This window comes from Malaclemys terrapin, chromosome 2 (genome assembly GCF_027887155.1).
Source record: "Malaclemys terrapin pileata isolate rMalTer1 chromosome 2, rMalTer1.hap1, whole genome shotgun sequence".
NCBI classification, from domain to species: domain Eukaryota; kingdom Metazoa; phylum Chordata; order Testudines; family Emydidae; genus Malaclemys; species Malaclemys terrapin.
Genome location: NC_071506.1, coordinates 109,839,062 through 109,857,282, shown reverse-complemented (window position 1 = coordinate 109,857,282; position 18,221 = coordinate 109,839,062). Strand labels below are relative to the sequence as shown.

Genomic DNA, 18,221 nt, shown 5'->3' with positions numbered 1-18,221 from the left:
CCCTCCACTGAGTAATCATCATAGGAAATTATTTCCATCATCTGCAAGGTATCACATCTCTATTCAAATAAACACAGCAAGAGCGCAAGTTCTTAAATACAGACTTCAGTATTTCTTTAGATTATGTTAGAGGAACACTTTCAGCATACATTGCAATGGGACTGCAACTTTTAATGATGTTGACTGAGTATGGTACTAGAATCCAGAAACACTGGATATTAGTTTTGTCTGTTCTCTTGAGGTGTTGTGCTGTTTTGGTTGAGGCATTTAGACCTATGTCTTGCAACAATAAAATGGGGACAATCTTATCTCTCTCAATGCAAGGATCAGTTAATGTTTGTACCAAACTTTAACATGCACAGTGCTAAGTATTATTCTGTTCCTTTAAAAAAAAAGAGTTTATACCTTTAATACTAACTTAATAGGCCTGTCAAGCCTCACTACAGGCAGTGAAAGTGCCCAATGAACACAAACAATTATGAACCATTTGCTATAGTCTTAATAATTCAGTATCTGTAATTCTGGAACATACTGTATAAATTACACACTTTGTTTCTAGCCCATGCAGCTGGCTGAAGTAAGAGGCCACTCCCCCTGCCCCCCCCCCCCATCAATAAGAGACAATTCTTCAAGACAATTCTTCTTGTTACTCACAGCAACAAGAAAAGGTAAGCATTGATAAGTCATATTTGTTAGGTACACCACTACATCCTTAGCTCTCTGAATTACACACAGTGTTGTAGCCAATTTTTACATAATGCTGAGTAATTACATTATTTTATCTGATATTTGTTGAAGTAAACTCAGCCCAAGGCAAAGCCTAGATCACCTCCTTGCCCTATCCAGAGATCCCAAAATAGTTCTTCAGCTCTGCCTTCCCTTTTTTATATGCAATACCAGCAGCTAACTCACCTGGCCAACAAGGAATAAAGGCCCAAAAGTCTGCAGACCTAGAAGAGCTGTGGTGTGGCCATGAAGCACAGGCTTGCATTAAGTGTTTCAAGGGAACTAACAGAGCTCAGGAAGTAGCCCAGTCTCAACCAGATCCTCTGAAGAGGGAAAGTTTTTCCATGGGGTTGCATCCTTAAAGCTTTAGCTACAACTCTTCACAAGAAAAAAAAAAAGTGTTATTTTGTGGAGAAAGATGCTGTAATAAATCTTTGTCCTGACCAAACTTAAGAGGCCTTGAGACAAAGAGGGCCCAGCAGGGAGAGTGGAATACCTGTAGCACTGGGTACTTAACAGCAGTTTCTCCACAATGCTAAACAAGGACCCTACTCAGGGCTGACAGAGTCCTTTCAAGGGCTAGATATAATCTTGTAAGAAATCTAAAAAAAAAAAAAAAATCAGAATCCCAACCAGGCATGAAAAAGCACTATCTGTAGTGGACTAATGGAGGAGCGGTAACCGTGTTAGTCTGTATCACAAAAAGAACGAGTACTTGTGGCACCTTAGAGACTAAAATTTATTTGGACATTACGCTGCATGCATCCGATGAAGTGGGCTTTAGCCCACGAAAGATTATGCCCAAATAAATTTGTTAGTCTCTAAGCTGCCACAAGTACTCCTGTTCTTTTTGCTGATGGAGGAGCTTATTCCTCGCCCTTAAAATAAGGGCTAAGGCAACATAAGGACTGAACTCCCCTTGTTTGTTAAAGCTATCCCCCAGGACAACATGGCTCAACCAGGACCAAGCAGCTCTGCCCCCTCCTTTCATTGGAAGAATATAGTGTCAGTACTTCAGAAAGTAGCACTGTCCTCCTCATCAATGCCAAACCAAGCACTGTATCTCATCCAAGAGGACACAGAGGCCCCACCCAATTGTGAAAATTAGAAATCTAATAACACTTGAGTGCAAGGATGGCAAGGTAATAGACCTTACCAAAATCCAGCACAGCTACATTCTTCCTAAATAAATTCCCCACTGCAGTTTCAGTTGGCTCTGGTAGATCATGCTTCCCAAACTACTGTATACTGTTGTGCATTATGATGCCGTTGCTACATTCCATCCCAGAGACGGCTACGTTTCAATGATGTATGAAGCAATTTTTTTCCTACTGTTGTCACAAGGATATTGTATAATTACACAGTCCAAAGCATTACTCAAAAACATCAATGTCTTTTCAGACCTCTAGAATGTATTAATTTTCTTTAGGCCTTGAACCCTTGATTTGACAAACCTAGGCTGTCCTTATGTGGAGTGTGTCACCTTAAGGCTAGCTACCGCACTTTTACCCCTGCAAGGACAGCGAAACAAATCACACAAGGAGACAGTGGGGTCATTACTACTTAATTATATTTCACCATCTGTTACCATAGCAAAACTACACAGGTATTTCGTTACAGTAATAAAGGTCTGTTACTTCAAAAACTAAACCACAATGACCACTGGATTTGCTATAAGACATCACAAAAAGGGATAGAAAAATGCACTTATGAAATTATATTTAAGACGTGAAAGCTTTTGATTTAAGAGCTATTAATTCCAAGTGCACACTGAAAAAGTCTTGCTTCACAGCTGATGCTTTACAATGCTGTCAGTTGTCTGAGGTTTGAGCCAAAAAGAAATATTTAATATTTAGGAGATGTTTGAGGAGGAGGGGGGTGAAGAGAGAAGATTCATACAAATCTATCAGCCATGGTTTTTAAAAGTTCAGTGAAAACATTTTAAAAAGAAGACACACGAGTTTCCTTTTTCTTGGATTAACAACTCCCATGGTAATAACCAAAAGTTTATTTAAACCTTTGATGTATGATGATTTGCGTAACAGCAAGTTAAGCCTCAAGGCAACAGTCGTAACACTGTGCTATATTCTATTGTTCTCAGAGTCTTTTTGTTTTAGGGTACATTTTAGAAAATTACTTTTCAGCATTCAGCAAAAAGCTCTGGTTGCATTGTGGCAGTCTGTGGTTATCTGAAGACCAGAGCTAAGTAGCCTACAAAACAGTATTTTTTTTAAGGGGGGGGAGGGGGAGAAAGAGGTGACTGGACAATTAGTTGACCTGTCTCCTTGTGTCACCGACCAGGGTAGGAACATCATATCTTACTTCAAATCCATCCTTGCAGTAAAGCAACATACATAGCCAGCAATATAGGCAATTTATGACACTAGGAGGACCATTGTTATACTCCACTACGGGAATGTCACATAATCCCTTACAAGCCAGCTCTTCCATAGACAGAGATCAGGAGATTGCTCAGCACAGTAAAATACATAGTGATTTTTTTTTTATAACTATGAGCTGTAACACACACATTTTCCAGTTTCCCTAAAATAGCAAAACCTCCAAAGCAATTGGAATATGGATCAGACTTACAATTTTTGTGAAGTGCTTGAAAGATTTTGCATGAAATAAAACTGTGTCCCTCTGAGGGAAAGAGTTCAGGTGGACAAGCTGTGTGAGATTAGCTAAATGGAAAAAAGCTAGTGTGCACACTATCAGAGGCAAAACTACCTTTTTTATATTTTTAAATAAAGTCTTTACAAGAGGCTGGGAACCGGAGGCCCTTTCTGACAGCTGTGGTTGAAACCTGGGGTGTGAGTGATCATGCCTGGGACTGAAACATGCAGACAAAAGACTTGAGTGGGTGCACATGTGTGTGTGTGTATTAAAGGAAAGATGCTACCCAGGATGTTCTACTGTGACACTGCAATACTTAAAGAGGTTTCAGAAAAAAGAAAGGTGCTGTGCTCTGTTGGTACAACTTCACCCCCTGTGCCACCAACCCACACAGGAGTACCTCTACCTTACCATATCAAGTTATACCACGCAGGAAAAATAGAATGACTAACCCTTTCTTCTTAAAGGGCATCAGGGAAGTGTGCCTCCTACCCAAAGATGAGCTCCCTGCTCTGAACCAAATTAAACAGGTTCAGACTCCACTTAATAGGAAGGGGGAAAGGGAGACAGAGGTTGACAGAAGTTGCTGTGTATGCAATGCTTGCTACACCTGCTCACCTGGTAAGAGCAGAGAACAGTGCTGGGTGCCAGAAATACAGACAGCCTCCCCAGTAGCAGCAGCCAGTGCCCTCGTGACTCCCCCTCTTCTCCAACCCAAGCGGCCCGCCTCACGTTTGACGTCACAGAGGAGGGGGAGGGGGAAATCAGAACATTGATGAGACGAAGATTCCACCGAGCCCAGGCCCTTCCCTTTGTGACGTCACAGAACAACAAGAAGAACCTGGCACTGACTGGGCTGAGTGGCCGGGAACCCGGGGTCTTGTACTGACATTCCGCTTTAACCTGTTGCCGCTGCTCGAGAGGATGCATGGGAAATCGACCAGGCCAGCCCAAAGCAGAAGCAGCAGCCATGCTTGCGTCTGTGCCTGCTACTCACTGCAATAGTGCAGCAACCCACACATTCCCCTCGACACACACACGAACACAGTAACCTGCACTCCCTTGCCCCCCTCCCCAAAAGCGATTTCCCTCCATTCCAGAGTTAAACTTGTGAACATTGGATACATTGTCTCCCTACCATGCTCACATGTCTCTCTCATATCTTGCCTCTGGGGCAAGAGTGGGGGGGGGGGGGGTGACAGTAGTTTTATTAATTCTTTAACAAGCACTATAGGCAAAACCAGAGGAAGAGTCTATTGTTCACTCGTACAGACGTGGTGTGGCTTTAAAATATATGTTATTTTATTTTAATTAAACACTACAAATTCTTCTCCCATTCTGCTTTGTTTCACTGTCTGGGAAACGTGCACGTCTTACATGTTTCGTTAGACTTTCTAGACAATGTTCCTGTTTCGATGCAATACTTTAAACTAGTCCGCTTCACACTCCCAATTCCTCTGCAATGCGGATGTATTTTTAATTCGTAAATTCGGTGCAGAATACCTTTAAGTTTTTAATTTTTTTCCTAACCCCTCGCTTCTCTAAATTATATTTTAAAGAGAAGAGACAAACATGGATAGAAATAGGCATCTTAAGTCAATTTACCTTTTATTAAATATTTAAAAACAAGGCAAAAGGGTCCCGAAGGTCAGACCCCCAAAGAAATACATCTATACAGTCCCCACGGAAAAAAATCCAGAAATGATAATACAGTATATTCTACAACTTGGGGAAAAAAGTGGGGGGTTGCATCTAATATCTTGAAGCAATCATTTTCTGAATATGAAATATTTTATTTGTAACATGCAGATAAAATTATTAGTTCTGATGCATATCTGACGAATCCCCTCTGTTTTTCCAAACTTAAAGACTCGCCTTATGCCAATCAAAACGTAGCTGAAGCAGGACCAAAACCCAACTATCCCTGCAAATTTATATGTTTAAAGGGTTAGACTATTTCAAGCGTCTGGTTAAGCAGTTGTGTAAGAACAGAGATAGGTGTACAGCCTGAACTATACCATATTCTTCTAGTATTTCGAGACACCATCATGCAATTTTAAACTAAACCAAGCCATTTCCCCATTATTAAAGTCAATCCTAACAAACGCATTCCCTGTAACATGATCCCCAACTGGTTTGGTTTCTATTGCAAGCCAGATAAGCAAACGATCACATATATTACATTTGATGTGGTAGTGCAAGAAACAAGCTCGCCATAACCAGACATTCGATTTCAACTTAAAGGGCTTCCTATAATCATAGTGTCTTCACTAAACAGGACTCTACATACATACAAAATATGTTATTTTGCATGTAAAGTGCATTATTAATATAGCCAAATGAAAAAGCAGTTTAGTAACATTGTCGCAGCAGCCCCCCTTGAGCTCCCTGCCTTTCATCTAAAACTAGATTATGATTGTGTCATTTGAGGTCAATACATTTATTCACTTGAGGTATCGCTACACAAATCTGGCTTTATAACGAAACTGGGCAGAAGGTTTTGCAATTTAAAGGGGTTTCTGAAACTCCCCCACACCTAAGGAGAATAAAGATCAGCATTACTAGACATTTGTTTCAAACCTTTATAGCTTCAGGATTAGCTATAAACTTGACATTCACAGCCATTTCCTAAAACTGGGAGTCAAATGATATATGTTATAACCACTTACGTATTTCTTTTGAATTATATTCCTCTTGGGTCTTTCTTTACTCATTCTGGTATCCAAATTCTGTTTGCAAAAGGGGACAATTGCTTCATGAAGTAAAGCCGCAACAATTTTTTGCTAAAATGCCCCTCAAAAATCCAGTTTTTGTTTGTAGTAGTATCTTGTAATCCGACTTTCTTGCCTCACAACGGGATTTTCTTTGCAATAAATCCGAGATATGGGGAATGGGGGGGGAAAAACGAATGCGAAGCAAACAAACAAAAAATCACTTTAGAGAACATTCATAATGGAAATTTTCTCCCCAACACAAAAAACGACGCCCTTGATATCCCCTTTTCTCTTTCCCAAGCCACTTAAGCGATCTGTACGTCCTTAGTGTCTGAGCTGTAGTTACATCTTGGAAAAGGATTGAAAGGAGAAGATAAATAAAAATGTTGGAAGTCACGTTTGTGCTGCTGCTGCAGCAAGGGAAAGCAGCAGAGACAACTCCAGCTCCAGCAGCAGCAGCTTCTCTAGCAGCAGCGCAGCAGCAGTGAAGGCTGCACGCACTGTGTGTGTCCCTGCTCCTCCAGCTCTCCCCTAACCAATGAGAGCCGCGCTCCGGCAGCAACTTTAAATGGACCTGATTTTTTTTTAATCTCTCGGTTAGGGCTTGGCCTCAATTCGCACCCGGGTCCCCGGCCGCAAGCCCCCACCGAGCTGCATTCAGCAGCCGCAGCCGGCCCTGCAGAGCGCCTCGTGCAGGGCAAACGTCAGAGACCTCGGCCTCCCTTTCGCATTCAAACCTGGCCTCTGGCGAGCCGCGGCCGGCGGCCCTTGCGAGGGAGCGGAGCGGGGAATTGGGCGATGATCCCTAGCGCGCTCACTCGCCCCCCTCCCCCTGCCCTGTCTGCAAAGCTCTTGAATTATTCTCCTGCCCCGCGACTCGCTCGTCCCGTCACATCCCACGCGCCGGGCCCCACCGGGCTATCAGCACTGGGCCTCGCTGGCCAACGCGCCGCGGGGACTCCGCGTGCCCCCTTGGAATGATCCTTAGGCTCTGGAAAAGTTGTAGTTCCCTTCACCACAAAATGGCTACGGCTGGGAAAGGAGAAACTACAATTCCCAGCCTGCCCCGCGCGGCTGGAACGTGACGCTGCCGTCGAGTTCTATCAGCCGCTCCGCCCCGCCCCTCTCCTTGGACGCCAGGGCTGTTTGATTGGTTCCCTTGGGGGCGAAGGGGCGGAGATTGTGCGCAAGGCACCTCTCTCCCTCCTTCCCTCCCCTCTCGGCGGACGGGGTTCGAAAGAGGCTGGAGCGCGAGCCGCGGAACGTTGGCCGGCGCGGGACTTGGCGGAGCGGAGCTCGGGCTGCTGCGGGGGAAGGATGCCCGGGGGCTCCAGTGGCGGGGGCGGGGTCCTGTTTATGGCGAGGGAAGCTGCACTACCCGGAGAGCGTGCGGGGGAGAGGGCGACACAGGGTGGGGGAAGCAGGACCCTTCTTAGTGTGAGGCTGTGGGGAGAAGGTGACGGGCAGCTTTTACTGGGAGACTGCAGTGGTGCCAGGGACCCGCTGCTGAACGGCTGCGGTAAAGCGCTTGTGATTGGAAAGCCGGGGTGGAGCAGAGGGAAGACTCCAAAATACCTTTTAACTGGGAGAGCTTGGAAGGGAGGAGGAAACGGATGGGGAGCATGTTTGGTTAAGAGGCAGTGGTGGTGGTGGGGGGATATCGTTAGTGGAGATGGGAGGGAAAGAAGGGCGAGGCAGGTCCCGCCCACCTTTCCTTGGTGGGCTATGGCTGACAGTAGCCATATGCTACTGGGTGGAGAAATGGGACTTTCTTGGGAGACTACAAAAGTGGGGAGGGGGAGGCATTTTGAGGGGAGAATGAAGATTAACGTGCCTGGACTGGGTTAGGAAACTGCAGTAAGAAATAGAATTTACCTAAATTATCCTATGGTCTAAAGGGACCTCTTTCTTTCCATCTAGTTATTGGGAGCCTGCTTAGCTTTTCAGTGAGTGTCACCTCAGGACAGTGTGTCTGGTTTATATAAAACTTACTCAGTATGTCTCCAAGGTATTCTAAGGTCACTCCCCTTCTCCCCCTCCCCCCTCCGTAATGCTGCAAAATCCCTGCTGCTGCACTGGATTAGTTTGAAGGGATGAAAGTCCTAGGCAGCAACAGCAGGACTAGTAAAATAACACACATCATAATCCTATAGCGTGATAGATTTTTTTTAAACCTCCCTGGTTTTGCTGGTGCCAAGGTGTGCTGCAAAGAGGAGGATTTGCTTGCCATTACAATTTGTAATGTTTGATCAAGGTAAAGTATTTCCCAGGAATGAAAAGAAACACTCTCATAAATGCAACATTTACTGTAGTTAATTGTATGTGATGTTTTAATCTCCTCAGTCTACATTAAATTATTGTGCCTTTTGGTTTTTCCATAATGTTTGGGTGTTTTTCCCTTGCTTATACACAAGAATCAAATGGTCAGCTGATTTAATTATATAAATAAATGGACATGGTAACGTATACAAGCTAAGAAATTACTAATACCACATTTTTAAGTGTGCATGTGGTTGTGGGTTGCTCAAATAGGTTAATTTCTTTATAAAAGGAAAGGGGGAGGGAAACTGTGATAAGAAAGCTTTGAAAATGTAAGCTAACACCTCAGTCCTATGAGGCAGAGAAATATTTCTGTTTTCAGATGAGAAATGGGGATAGAGAAATTTGAGTGACTTCTCTGGATGTCATAAGTCTGTGGAAGACTTTGGATGATGTTTCTGGTTACTAATTCTGTATTCAAACCTTTGGCCATTTCTCCTTTTCCATGCAACCAAATAAATATACTTTACATTTATAACATCTTCCAAATGAGGCTCTTAGCACACTTCCCAAATTGTAATTTAGTCTTACATCATTCTTCTGAGATAATAATATCTTCACCTTACAGATGTGGAAACTTGGGTACAAAGAGGTTAAGTGACTTTGCTCAATGTCACATAAAGGCTTTGGGAGAGCCAGGAATAGAACCCAGTTCTTATGACAGCTAGTCATAAGCTTTACCCACAAAACCATCCTTCCTCCTTAAAGAGAGAACATTGTGCTCACATCTTGTAGCATTAGTGTACAAACTGCATTTAACATTTTAAATGCAAAACAAAGTTACTTTTTAATATAATTTTCCCTTCATATTTTTCCATATTTGTTGCTGTTTATTTCAAGGTTTCTCTAATCTGACACATTTAAAACATTTTTTTAAAGTTTTGGTTCTCAACTTTGTAAAATATCTAATTTATTAAATTTACTATAAGTGATTACTAATATATTTCTTTATGAAACAAACTCTGGTAAAAGCTGTAATAATAATAAAATTACATTTTGAAGTCCCATTGTGAAGAGCTGTAGAAAACCACTTAAGAACGGCTATGTTGGGTCAGACCAAAGGTCCATCTAACCCATCTTCTGACAGTGGTCAATGCCAGGTGTCCCAGAGGGAATGAACAGAACAGATAATCATCAAGTGATCTCTCCCCTGTCACCCATTCCCAGTTTCTGGGAAACAGAGGTTAGGGACACCATCCCTGCCCCTCCTGGCTAATAGCCATTGATGGATCTATATCCTCCATGAACTAACCTAGGTTTTTTTTTTTGTTTTTTTTTGAGCCCTGTTATAGTCTTGGGAATTTTTTATCATAGAATTATTTATAGTATTCATATACGCAAATGGAGTGATAACTTTGTCTTACCATGCTTCATCCTAAATTGGAAATACACTCATCAGCTGGCTAGTTAGTCATCACTTGAATATAATTTGTTTTTATGTTAGAGGTGGGCTAAAACTCCTGCTTTTGGTTCTTCGTGATGTATGCAGCAGGCTTGCAAGTTTTTGTTGTTTTTTAAATAATTTTTTTTTTCTGCTTATGCTTTACTTCACAAATTCAGGTCTCACCTACTGTGTTTTTCTTGGAAGACCCATTGCATTACCGGTAACAAGCAAGTACAATCTGATTAACTGATATACAAGTGATTTCTCTCAATCTGTTTAATTTTTTATTGGTTTTAATAGTGGTTTTTATTCAACTCAAGTGCCTAAGAAATTCTTAAGAAAAAACACTTTTGTCAAAGATCCAGTATCCTGCCTCTTCAGTTAAGGACTGTAAAAGCTCCTATTCCACATCTCTGCATCCTCCAAGGAGACATCCAACAAAATCAGGCTTGACATTCCTGATATTTCTAAGTTAACAAGAAGCAAAACATTTTTGAAACCAACATATCAGGCCTTTTTTTGTACAATATAAATTAGCAAAAACCCCTTTTCCACCTTCAGAATGCTTTTTAGGCAGATGTTTCAGTTTGGCTCAAGGTGTCGTGTTTCCTGCTAGTGGCTGTTCGACATAACAGATAAGAGCATGCTATTGCTGTTTCTCTTTCAGCTCAGTTAGTAGAGATTTGGACTGTTGTTGCTGAAGATCCTTGGTTGTGTTCTCACAATCTGTTTTGGGGGAAGTTACACAAGAAGGCACCCATTGTGGTCCTGGAATCCTGCCCTTCTTATCCCACTGTGCTTCACCACCTCAGTACTGTGTTGACTGACTTGCTATAAATACTTAAAGTAGATTGTTTTACATAAATGATTTATTAAACACTGATACTGTGACAGTGTAGTCAATATCACACAGTTGGTTTGAACTGCTATTGACATCAGTGGCTGCCACTGAATTTGATCAGGGGGTCCTATGGATGCCTTAACTTGATAGTGAGCTTAGACCTAGCTACCATCAAATTATTCGGCTTTGGAGGTGTTTGAAAAGTGACAAAAATGGCATTGTGGAGTCCCATGTTTGTGTCTTATTGATTTCTAGATCAAATCTGTTTATCATAAGCTATTTTTAGGTCTTCCAATTATGCAGAAATCTGAAAATGAAGTTGAGTTTCTTCTTCAGCAAGATCAGTATGTTCTACACAGGGTTTCAACTGTTGCTTGCAACCTTGGTGGCAGAATCAGATCTGTCAATCATATCACAATATGACCTTTAAATGGCACTAGTCTCTTGAAAGACAACATACAAAAGGAGAAAACCCTTATGCTCTTTGGAGTCTTCTGTACCTAATAATTCCAGGCACAGTAGCTTTGAGAGAAAAAAAGAGAGCTTGCCAAATACAGTAAGCAATGTGAGTCTTAAGTCCTCTTTGTCGGAAAGACAGCTTTCTGAATGGGAGTCTGAGGGAGGCAGATGCAAGATGACCTATTTGCTCTAGGCTGTTTTGAGACAATGCTTACATAGTGCTTTCAGTCCCCAGAGCAAGAGACGAAAACAAGAAAATATTTTCTCTTTGGGTCAAAACTAGGTCCAGACACTCCTCTCTACTCGATACTGGAGAATTCAACCCGATCTAAATGGGAATTTCCCACAAAATCTAAGTGCTTGAGTAGGCAGGCAACATATTTTTATAATGTAAAGCAAAACAAATATTATCTGGTTAGCTTTAAGGCAGATGTAGTTCTTTCTTCCATAGTGAAATAGGATCATTCCCACACAGGACAGTTTTATACCCAAAGATTCTATTTAGAAGTGAGTGGATTCTTCACTAAGCAGGAACTTCAATGGTACCTCTACAGCCAATTGATGCTTGAGGGCAGCCCTGGCATGGACAGAATCTGTTTTAAAGACCCGAGAAAAAGATCTGTAGTCTCTTTACAAAAGAGAATTATTCATAGCTGACATCTATGGAAGTGCTTCATTTAATTTTTCAGCCTGAGTCATTTCTTCTGATGTGTCTTTGAACTTGGAAGGCAGATAGGTGAAATATTTACTGGTGGCCTTAAAGTTCTCCTGAGGAAAGATTTTTCCAGTGAGCCAATGGATAGGGTCATAGTATATATAGCAGCACAGTGAGATGAGCTACAAACCCAAGCAGTCATTTTCTGGTTTCTCCTACAATATAAAACTGGTATAACCAGTACAGGAGAGGCAGAAAGTACATGGGCTGAATTTATGTGATAACTCACCAGCCTGCAAACAAAGGGCATGATGCCAGATTTTCCTAGCCATAAAAGGAACCTTGTATCCAGGGTAATCTGTGATTGTTTGTGAACAGATGGCTGATTACCACTTCATACAAATGACTTCTGGATACCTATTCCCCAAATGTTGCATATTTTCCCCCAAATTATACCTGCCCAAAATGAATGGGTTTTCTAGACCTAAAATAGATATAACTTTAAAGTCTGACATCTCAAGCTCCTGTAAGGCTAGAGACAAGAACTTTATATAACTGGAAAAGGTGGTTTTCCAGATTCCCACTGGGGTACAACATTCACGTCTAACCCTGGGAGGTCCCAAAACACCAGATATGAAAATTGTGACTTTTTATGCATAGAAAAACTATTTTTGATCATTTTTAGAGGTTTATAATGGCTTCCTCTCTGTTCTATATAGCTGGATTCATTATAACTAAGGCAACTAGTATTAAAGGTATAGGGTTTAAGAAATAAAGCACTAACTTTTTTTTTAAAACTCTAAAATATTCCTATAGTAGTTTTTCTGTAATGTGACATACAGAATACATGATGGCATGCTGTGGGATAAGTGTTTTAATAGCACTTGTGTGGGGTGGCCAGCATCACTCACCTGTGAGTAACACTAATATCCCAAACTCATCTGGTAAAGCCTTTATACCTCACCATTCATGAGTAATACATTTTTGTTTCGTGTTTGGGAGGACAGAACTTTGCTAGGCAACAAGCAGAGACAATTTCTTTTTCAAGGTTAATAGTTTAAAACCCCCTTTAGGCAGCCATCTTTGTACACAGGCTTCTATAACTTTAAAATTTTCTTCAGTTACTTTAAGATCTCGTTTGAGTTTGTTGTCTAGACTGTATGTATAACCTCACTGTATGTTTTGTCCCTGATGTCCTTCTGTCTTGAGGAATCAAGAAAGGATAAGGTAGAACTACATTTTCAGAGAGGCAACTATTCAGACTTCAAAAGGGGAGAAAGAAAGACCTTTGAGGACATGAAATTCTCCATTTGGGCTTTATCTACACACAAACTTGCTGAGGACTACAGAAAGAATAGCATGGTCTCATGGTTAAGACAGGTGAAAGTTGCCCTGGAGACTACAGCCTCTTTCACTTTACAACCCAGGTTCCTCTCCGGAGCAGGGCCTTCTTTGCAGTGAATGAGCAGAGATCCTGAGGGAAAAAATAGTATGTGATCATGCAATTAAAGACTGTGTAATAATGGATATGCACAAAGGAGGCAAATTAAGGTTGCCCAGGCAATCTAAATTCTGACATTTCCTAATTTTTGAGTGCCTGACTTGGCAACCTTAACGCTCTCCCGTCGATTCCGCCTGCGCCTCTCGCCCTGGTGGAGTACCGGAGTTGACAGGAGAGCACTTGGCGGTCAATTTATCGCGTCTAGACTAGACGTGATAAATCGACTCCCGCTGGATCAATCGCTGCCCATCAATCCAGCTGGTACTGTAGACAAGCCCTCATGCCTAAGCAGTTATAGTTGTAGTCATGTTTTCCCAGATACAGTAGTGCATGGGTAGGCAACCTATGGCACATGTGCCGAAGGCAGCACACGAGCTGATTTTCAGTGGCACTCACACTGCCCAGGTCCTGGCCACCGGTCCGGGGGGCTCTGCATTTTAATTTAATTTTAAATGAAGCTTCTTAAACATTTTGAAACCTTATTTATTTTACATACAATGACAGTTTAGTAATACACCGCTACCTCGATATAACGCCACCTGATATAACACAAATTCGGATATAACGCGGTAAAGTAGTGCTCTGGGGGGTGGGGCTGCGCACTCTGGTGGATCAAAGCAAGTTCAATATAACGTGGTTTCACCTATAACGTGGTAAGATTTTTTTTTTGTCTCCCGAGGACAGCGTTATATCGAGGTAGAGGTGTATATTATAGATGTATAGAAAGAGACCTTCTAAAAAGGTTAAAATGTATTACTGACACGTGAAACCATAAATTAGAGTGAGTTAAATGAAGATTCAGCACACCACTTCTGAAAGGTTGCCAACCCCTGCAGTACTGTATGCTATGCAATGAAGTACTCAATCTTTAATTTTCTTCCTTATGATTAGATAATTCATCTAGGGATAGTAGTTCATATGCAATAGAATAATAATTGTTCAATTTAAAATGCGGGAGACTTCTTTGCTGAAAAAAAGTCTACTTGGAACTGCTGCGGGTACTTCTACTAGCACTATATCCACTGGTGCTAGCCTACAATTAGCCTTCATAATGCCTTTATGTTGCATCTAAAGATTAAAGTTAAGAAATTTTGAAGGACAAGCTTATGTGCAATAGGCTGTAATTAATACCTACTGCAGTGGAGGCTATGAAGTTTTTTAATAAACAATTTTATAAACAAATATAAGCCTGTACACTCAGATTGTGGGGGCTTCTGTTGAAAAGACCAAAAGGAACAAATGGTTTTTAGTCATCGTGAGGTTTGCCAAACAACTGATTGTTTGTGTCAGTTGCTCATTTAAGGCCTGATACTGCCAGGTGCCGAACACCCTCAGCTCCCATTAACTTCATTGAGAATTGAGGGAGTTCAACGTCTAACAGGATCAAGACATTAAGTTGGGAATTGATAGGTAGGGATCAGGGTCTACATGTAAATGATGTAAGGAAATCATTGGTCTTGTTAATATGTTCTCGGCTCCTGTGGTCCATAAACTTGGGTGTAAGTTTAACTTTTGTCTCTGATACCTGATTATAATACATACCAATGGCTGCTTCCATTACATTAACCAAACTCTTAAATCTACTGGCTTACATAAGAACAGCCATACTGGGTCAGACCAAAGCTCCATCTAGCCCAGTATCCTGTCTTCCGACAGCGGCCAATGCCATGTGCCCCAGAAGGAATGAACAGAACAGGTAATCATCAAGTGATCCATCCCTGTCGCCCATTCCCAGCTTCTGGGAAACAGAGGCTAAGGACACCATCCATGCCCATCCTGGCTAATAGCCATTGATGGACCTATTCTCCATAAATTTCTCTAGTTCTTTTTTGAACCCTGTTATAGTCTTGGCCTTCACAACATCCTCTGGCAAGGAGTTCTAGAGGTTGACTGCGTTGTGTGGAAAAAATACTTCCTTTTGTTTATTTTAAACCTGTTGACTATTAATTTCATTTGGTGGATGCTAGTTCTTGTGTTATGAGAAGGAGTAAATGATACTTCCTTATGTACTTTCTCCACACCGGTCATGATTTTATAGACCTCTATCATATCCCCCTTAGTCGCCTCTTTTCCAAGCTGAAAAGCCCCAGTCTTATTAATCTCTCCTTATATGGCAGCCGTTCCATACCCCTAATCATTTTTGTTGCCCTTTTCTGAATCTTTTCCAAGTCCAATATATCTCTTTTGAGATGGGGTGACCCTGCACACAGTATTCAAGATGTGGGCGTACCATGAATTTATATAGAGGCAATATGATATTTTCTGTCGTCTTATCTATCCCTTTCTTAATAACTCCCAACATTCTGTTTGCTTTTTTGACTGCCGCTGCACATTGAGTGGATGTTTTCAGAGAACTATCCACAATGACTCCATGATCTCTTTCTGAGTGGTAACAACTAATTTAGACCCCATGATTTTATATGTATAGTTGGGATTATGTTTTCCAGTGTGCATTACTTTGCATTTATCAACACTGAATTTCATCTGCCATTTTGTTGCCCAGTCAACCAGTTTTGAGAGATCCTTTTGTAGCTCTTCGCAGTTTGCCTGGGACTTAACTATCTTGAGTAATTTTGTATCATCTGCAGATTTTGCCACCTCACTGTTTACCTCTTTTTCCAGATCATTTATGAATATGTTAAATAGGACTGGGCCCAGTACAGACACCTGGTGGACACCATTATTTATCTCTCTCCATTCTGAAAATTGGCCATTCCTACCCTTTGTTTCCTATCTTTTAACCAGTTACCAATCCATGAGAGAACCTTCCCTCTTATCCCATGACTGCTTACTTTGCTTAAGAGCCTTTGTGAATGCTATCCACTTGTATGTATGGTTTCTAAGATGTCTGTCGATAATGCACTCAAATTTATTTTGCTAGAAATTGCGCTATAATTTTTGTTCAGCTCATGTTATTTCTTCTGTCACGTTAAGGTATTAAAACACAGTTGATGCTGATGCAGTTCCTCAGTGTCAGAAGCTAAGTTGAGAGGCCAGCTGCTTCTGAGGACATTGTCTGCTACTATCAAGATATTCAGGTTAGCAGTTTTAAGTTTTAGGAGAATCGGTAGGACTTATTTTCTGAAATGCTTTACTGAAGAGAGGGTGAAAACATAAGTCTGGATATTTTAGGAACCTTGCTTTCTAGAGCTTGTTCACTGATTGTAAAATATAGGCTGGCACAGAGAGATCCTTTTTAAAATAAAATTGAATCTTCATTGTCAAGTGGTGTAGAATATGATATTGGGCACAAGAAGGTAGCAATGAAAGCCAAATGAAAATTAAAAGAGAGAAGGCCAGCACAGCAAAGTGACAGCAGAACAATTATAACGTTCTGAGGGATTTGGGTACAGTTTCATATTTGCTTCCTTCACTGATGCAGACATAATGTGCCAAAAAGGCACTGTACTCAGTACCTTAGTAAAGGATGCCAGCCAGCTTACATGATGCCTTCTGCTGTCCAGTCTACGAACAAATAGTTACCTTTGAAAGATGCTGTTTGCTTTCTTTCAAGGCCACATTAATGGGCTACAGTGGTTCCAGCTCCTTTCTGCCCAACAGCAAACTCCATCCCTCCTCTTTACTTTGGCCACTAGAATAGATTGCTTGCTCTCTCTCTGAGGCCTGTGACAATGGTTCTCTACTATTGTCTTTTGGGGAATGCAGCAGAAGAGTAGTCCCATTTTTAAAAATTGTTTTGTTTTAAGTCTGTAGATGGATAACAGTTCACAATAGAAACTTGTTTTTTCAAGTCTTCTTAGCATGAAGAGATGAGTGTAGCATACTGATCAGATTATTCTTGATTTGGGGTTGCTTTAAATGCACAGCTCTGCAGGCCCATATGCAGACTCCTGGCATTCTACCTCTTCCTCTGTTCAGTGGAACTGCATCAGTTCTGCTGTAGTCGGAGTCCTCTGCAACTGAGAGCAGGTTGGCACAGCATTTGCTCCAGAGCCATGTTTTATGGAACAAATATTTGTTGTTTTTAATTTAAAAAGTCATCTTGAAACTCATATTAAAAACCCTACTTTCCACTATGACATGTAAATTTTAAAAATACCTGTCCTTGTAACCTAGTTATATATCCAGTAATAATATATGTGATCGTAACTGTAATATGTCAGTTTACCTATCCGTGCCATGAAATGACTCAGCTTGCATACCATGGAGAATGGTTTTTAAAATCAAGATCAGCTAACTTAGATTGTAAGGCTTCCAGGCCTGGGACCATCTCTTTGTTCTATGTTTGTACGGTGCCTAGTACAGTGGGGTCCTGCTTTCTTTGCACCACTACAATACAAATAATAAATCTTAATCTGAAACTTGAACTATCCCCTCCAAAAGGGTCTAGTATTCCTGTAGGGAATTGTGTGAATGTGGAGACATGTTAAATATTGGAATCCTCTACACAGTCTGGTAAAGAACCTAAAGTATCATCACTGCTTTTCCTTTATTTGTTAACATCCTGAGAAGGGAGACTGGTCAATCTTAATAGCACAGTTAACTTTGCCTGCTTCAAGGAGTCATTGTTTTCTGAACAGAAATATCATTGATTGTAGAGGAGAAAGCGTATACTACCTGATGCTGTCCCACAAATAGAGTAGCAAAGATTTTGAAATCCTGTATGTGGAATGTGATGTACCTACAATAGGAACTGAACGTTAGGGACTTTTCTTCACAAAAGCATTTAACTGGATTTGTAACCAGTTAATATCATGGTTGATTCTAATGGCTAGTCTACACTGGCAACACTAAAGCGCTGCCGTGGCAGGTGTGTATGCCGTGGCAGCGCTTTAACGTGGCTTGTGTGGTTGTGGTGCAGCGCTGGGAGAGAGCTCTTTTTTTCCACCCCCCTGAGCGAGAAAGTTGCAGCGCTGTAAATTGCCAGTGCAGACAAGCCCTAAAAGCAGCTTCTCTCCACACACAATGTGATTAATACTTGGTTAGTTACTTTGGCAGCTGTCTGTGATTCACCCTTGCTAGTGGCCCAGATTAGTACATGGTAG

At 41.4% G+C, this 18,221-nt stretch overlaps 1 protein-coding gene across 1 annotated transcript in view; it reads right to left on the bottom strand.

Annotated features, from left to right (window-relative positions):
- JARID2 (jumonji and AT-rich interaction domain containing 2) overlaps window positions 1–6,599 on the bottom strand; it is a 323,190-nt gene extending 316,591 nt beyond the window's left edge. Inside the window, 1 exon segment of the mRNA XM_054017985.1 lies at window positions 6,012–6,599. Within this exon segment, the coding sequence (XP_053873960.1) occupies window positions 6,012–6,056 (45 nt within the window). The 5' untranslated portion in view covers window positions 6,057–6,599.
- Between the last annotated feature and the right edge of the window lie 11,622 nt (window positions 6,600–18,221).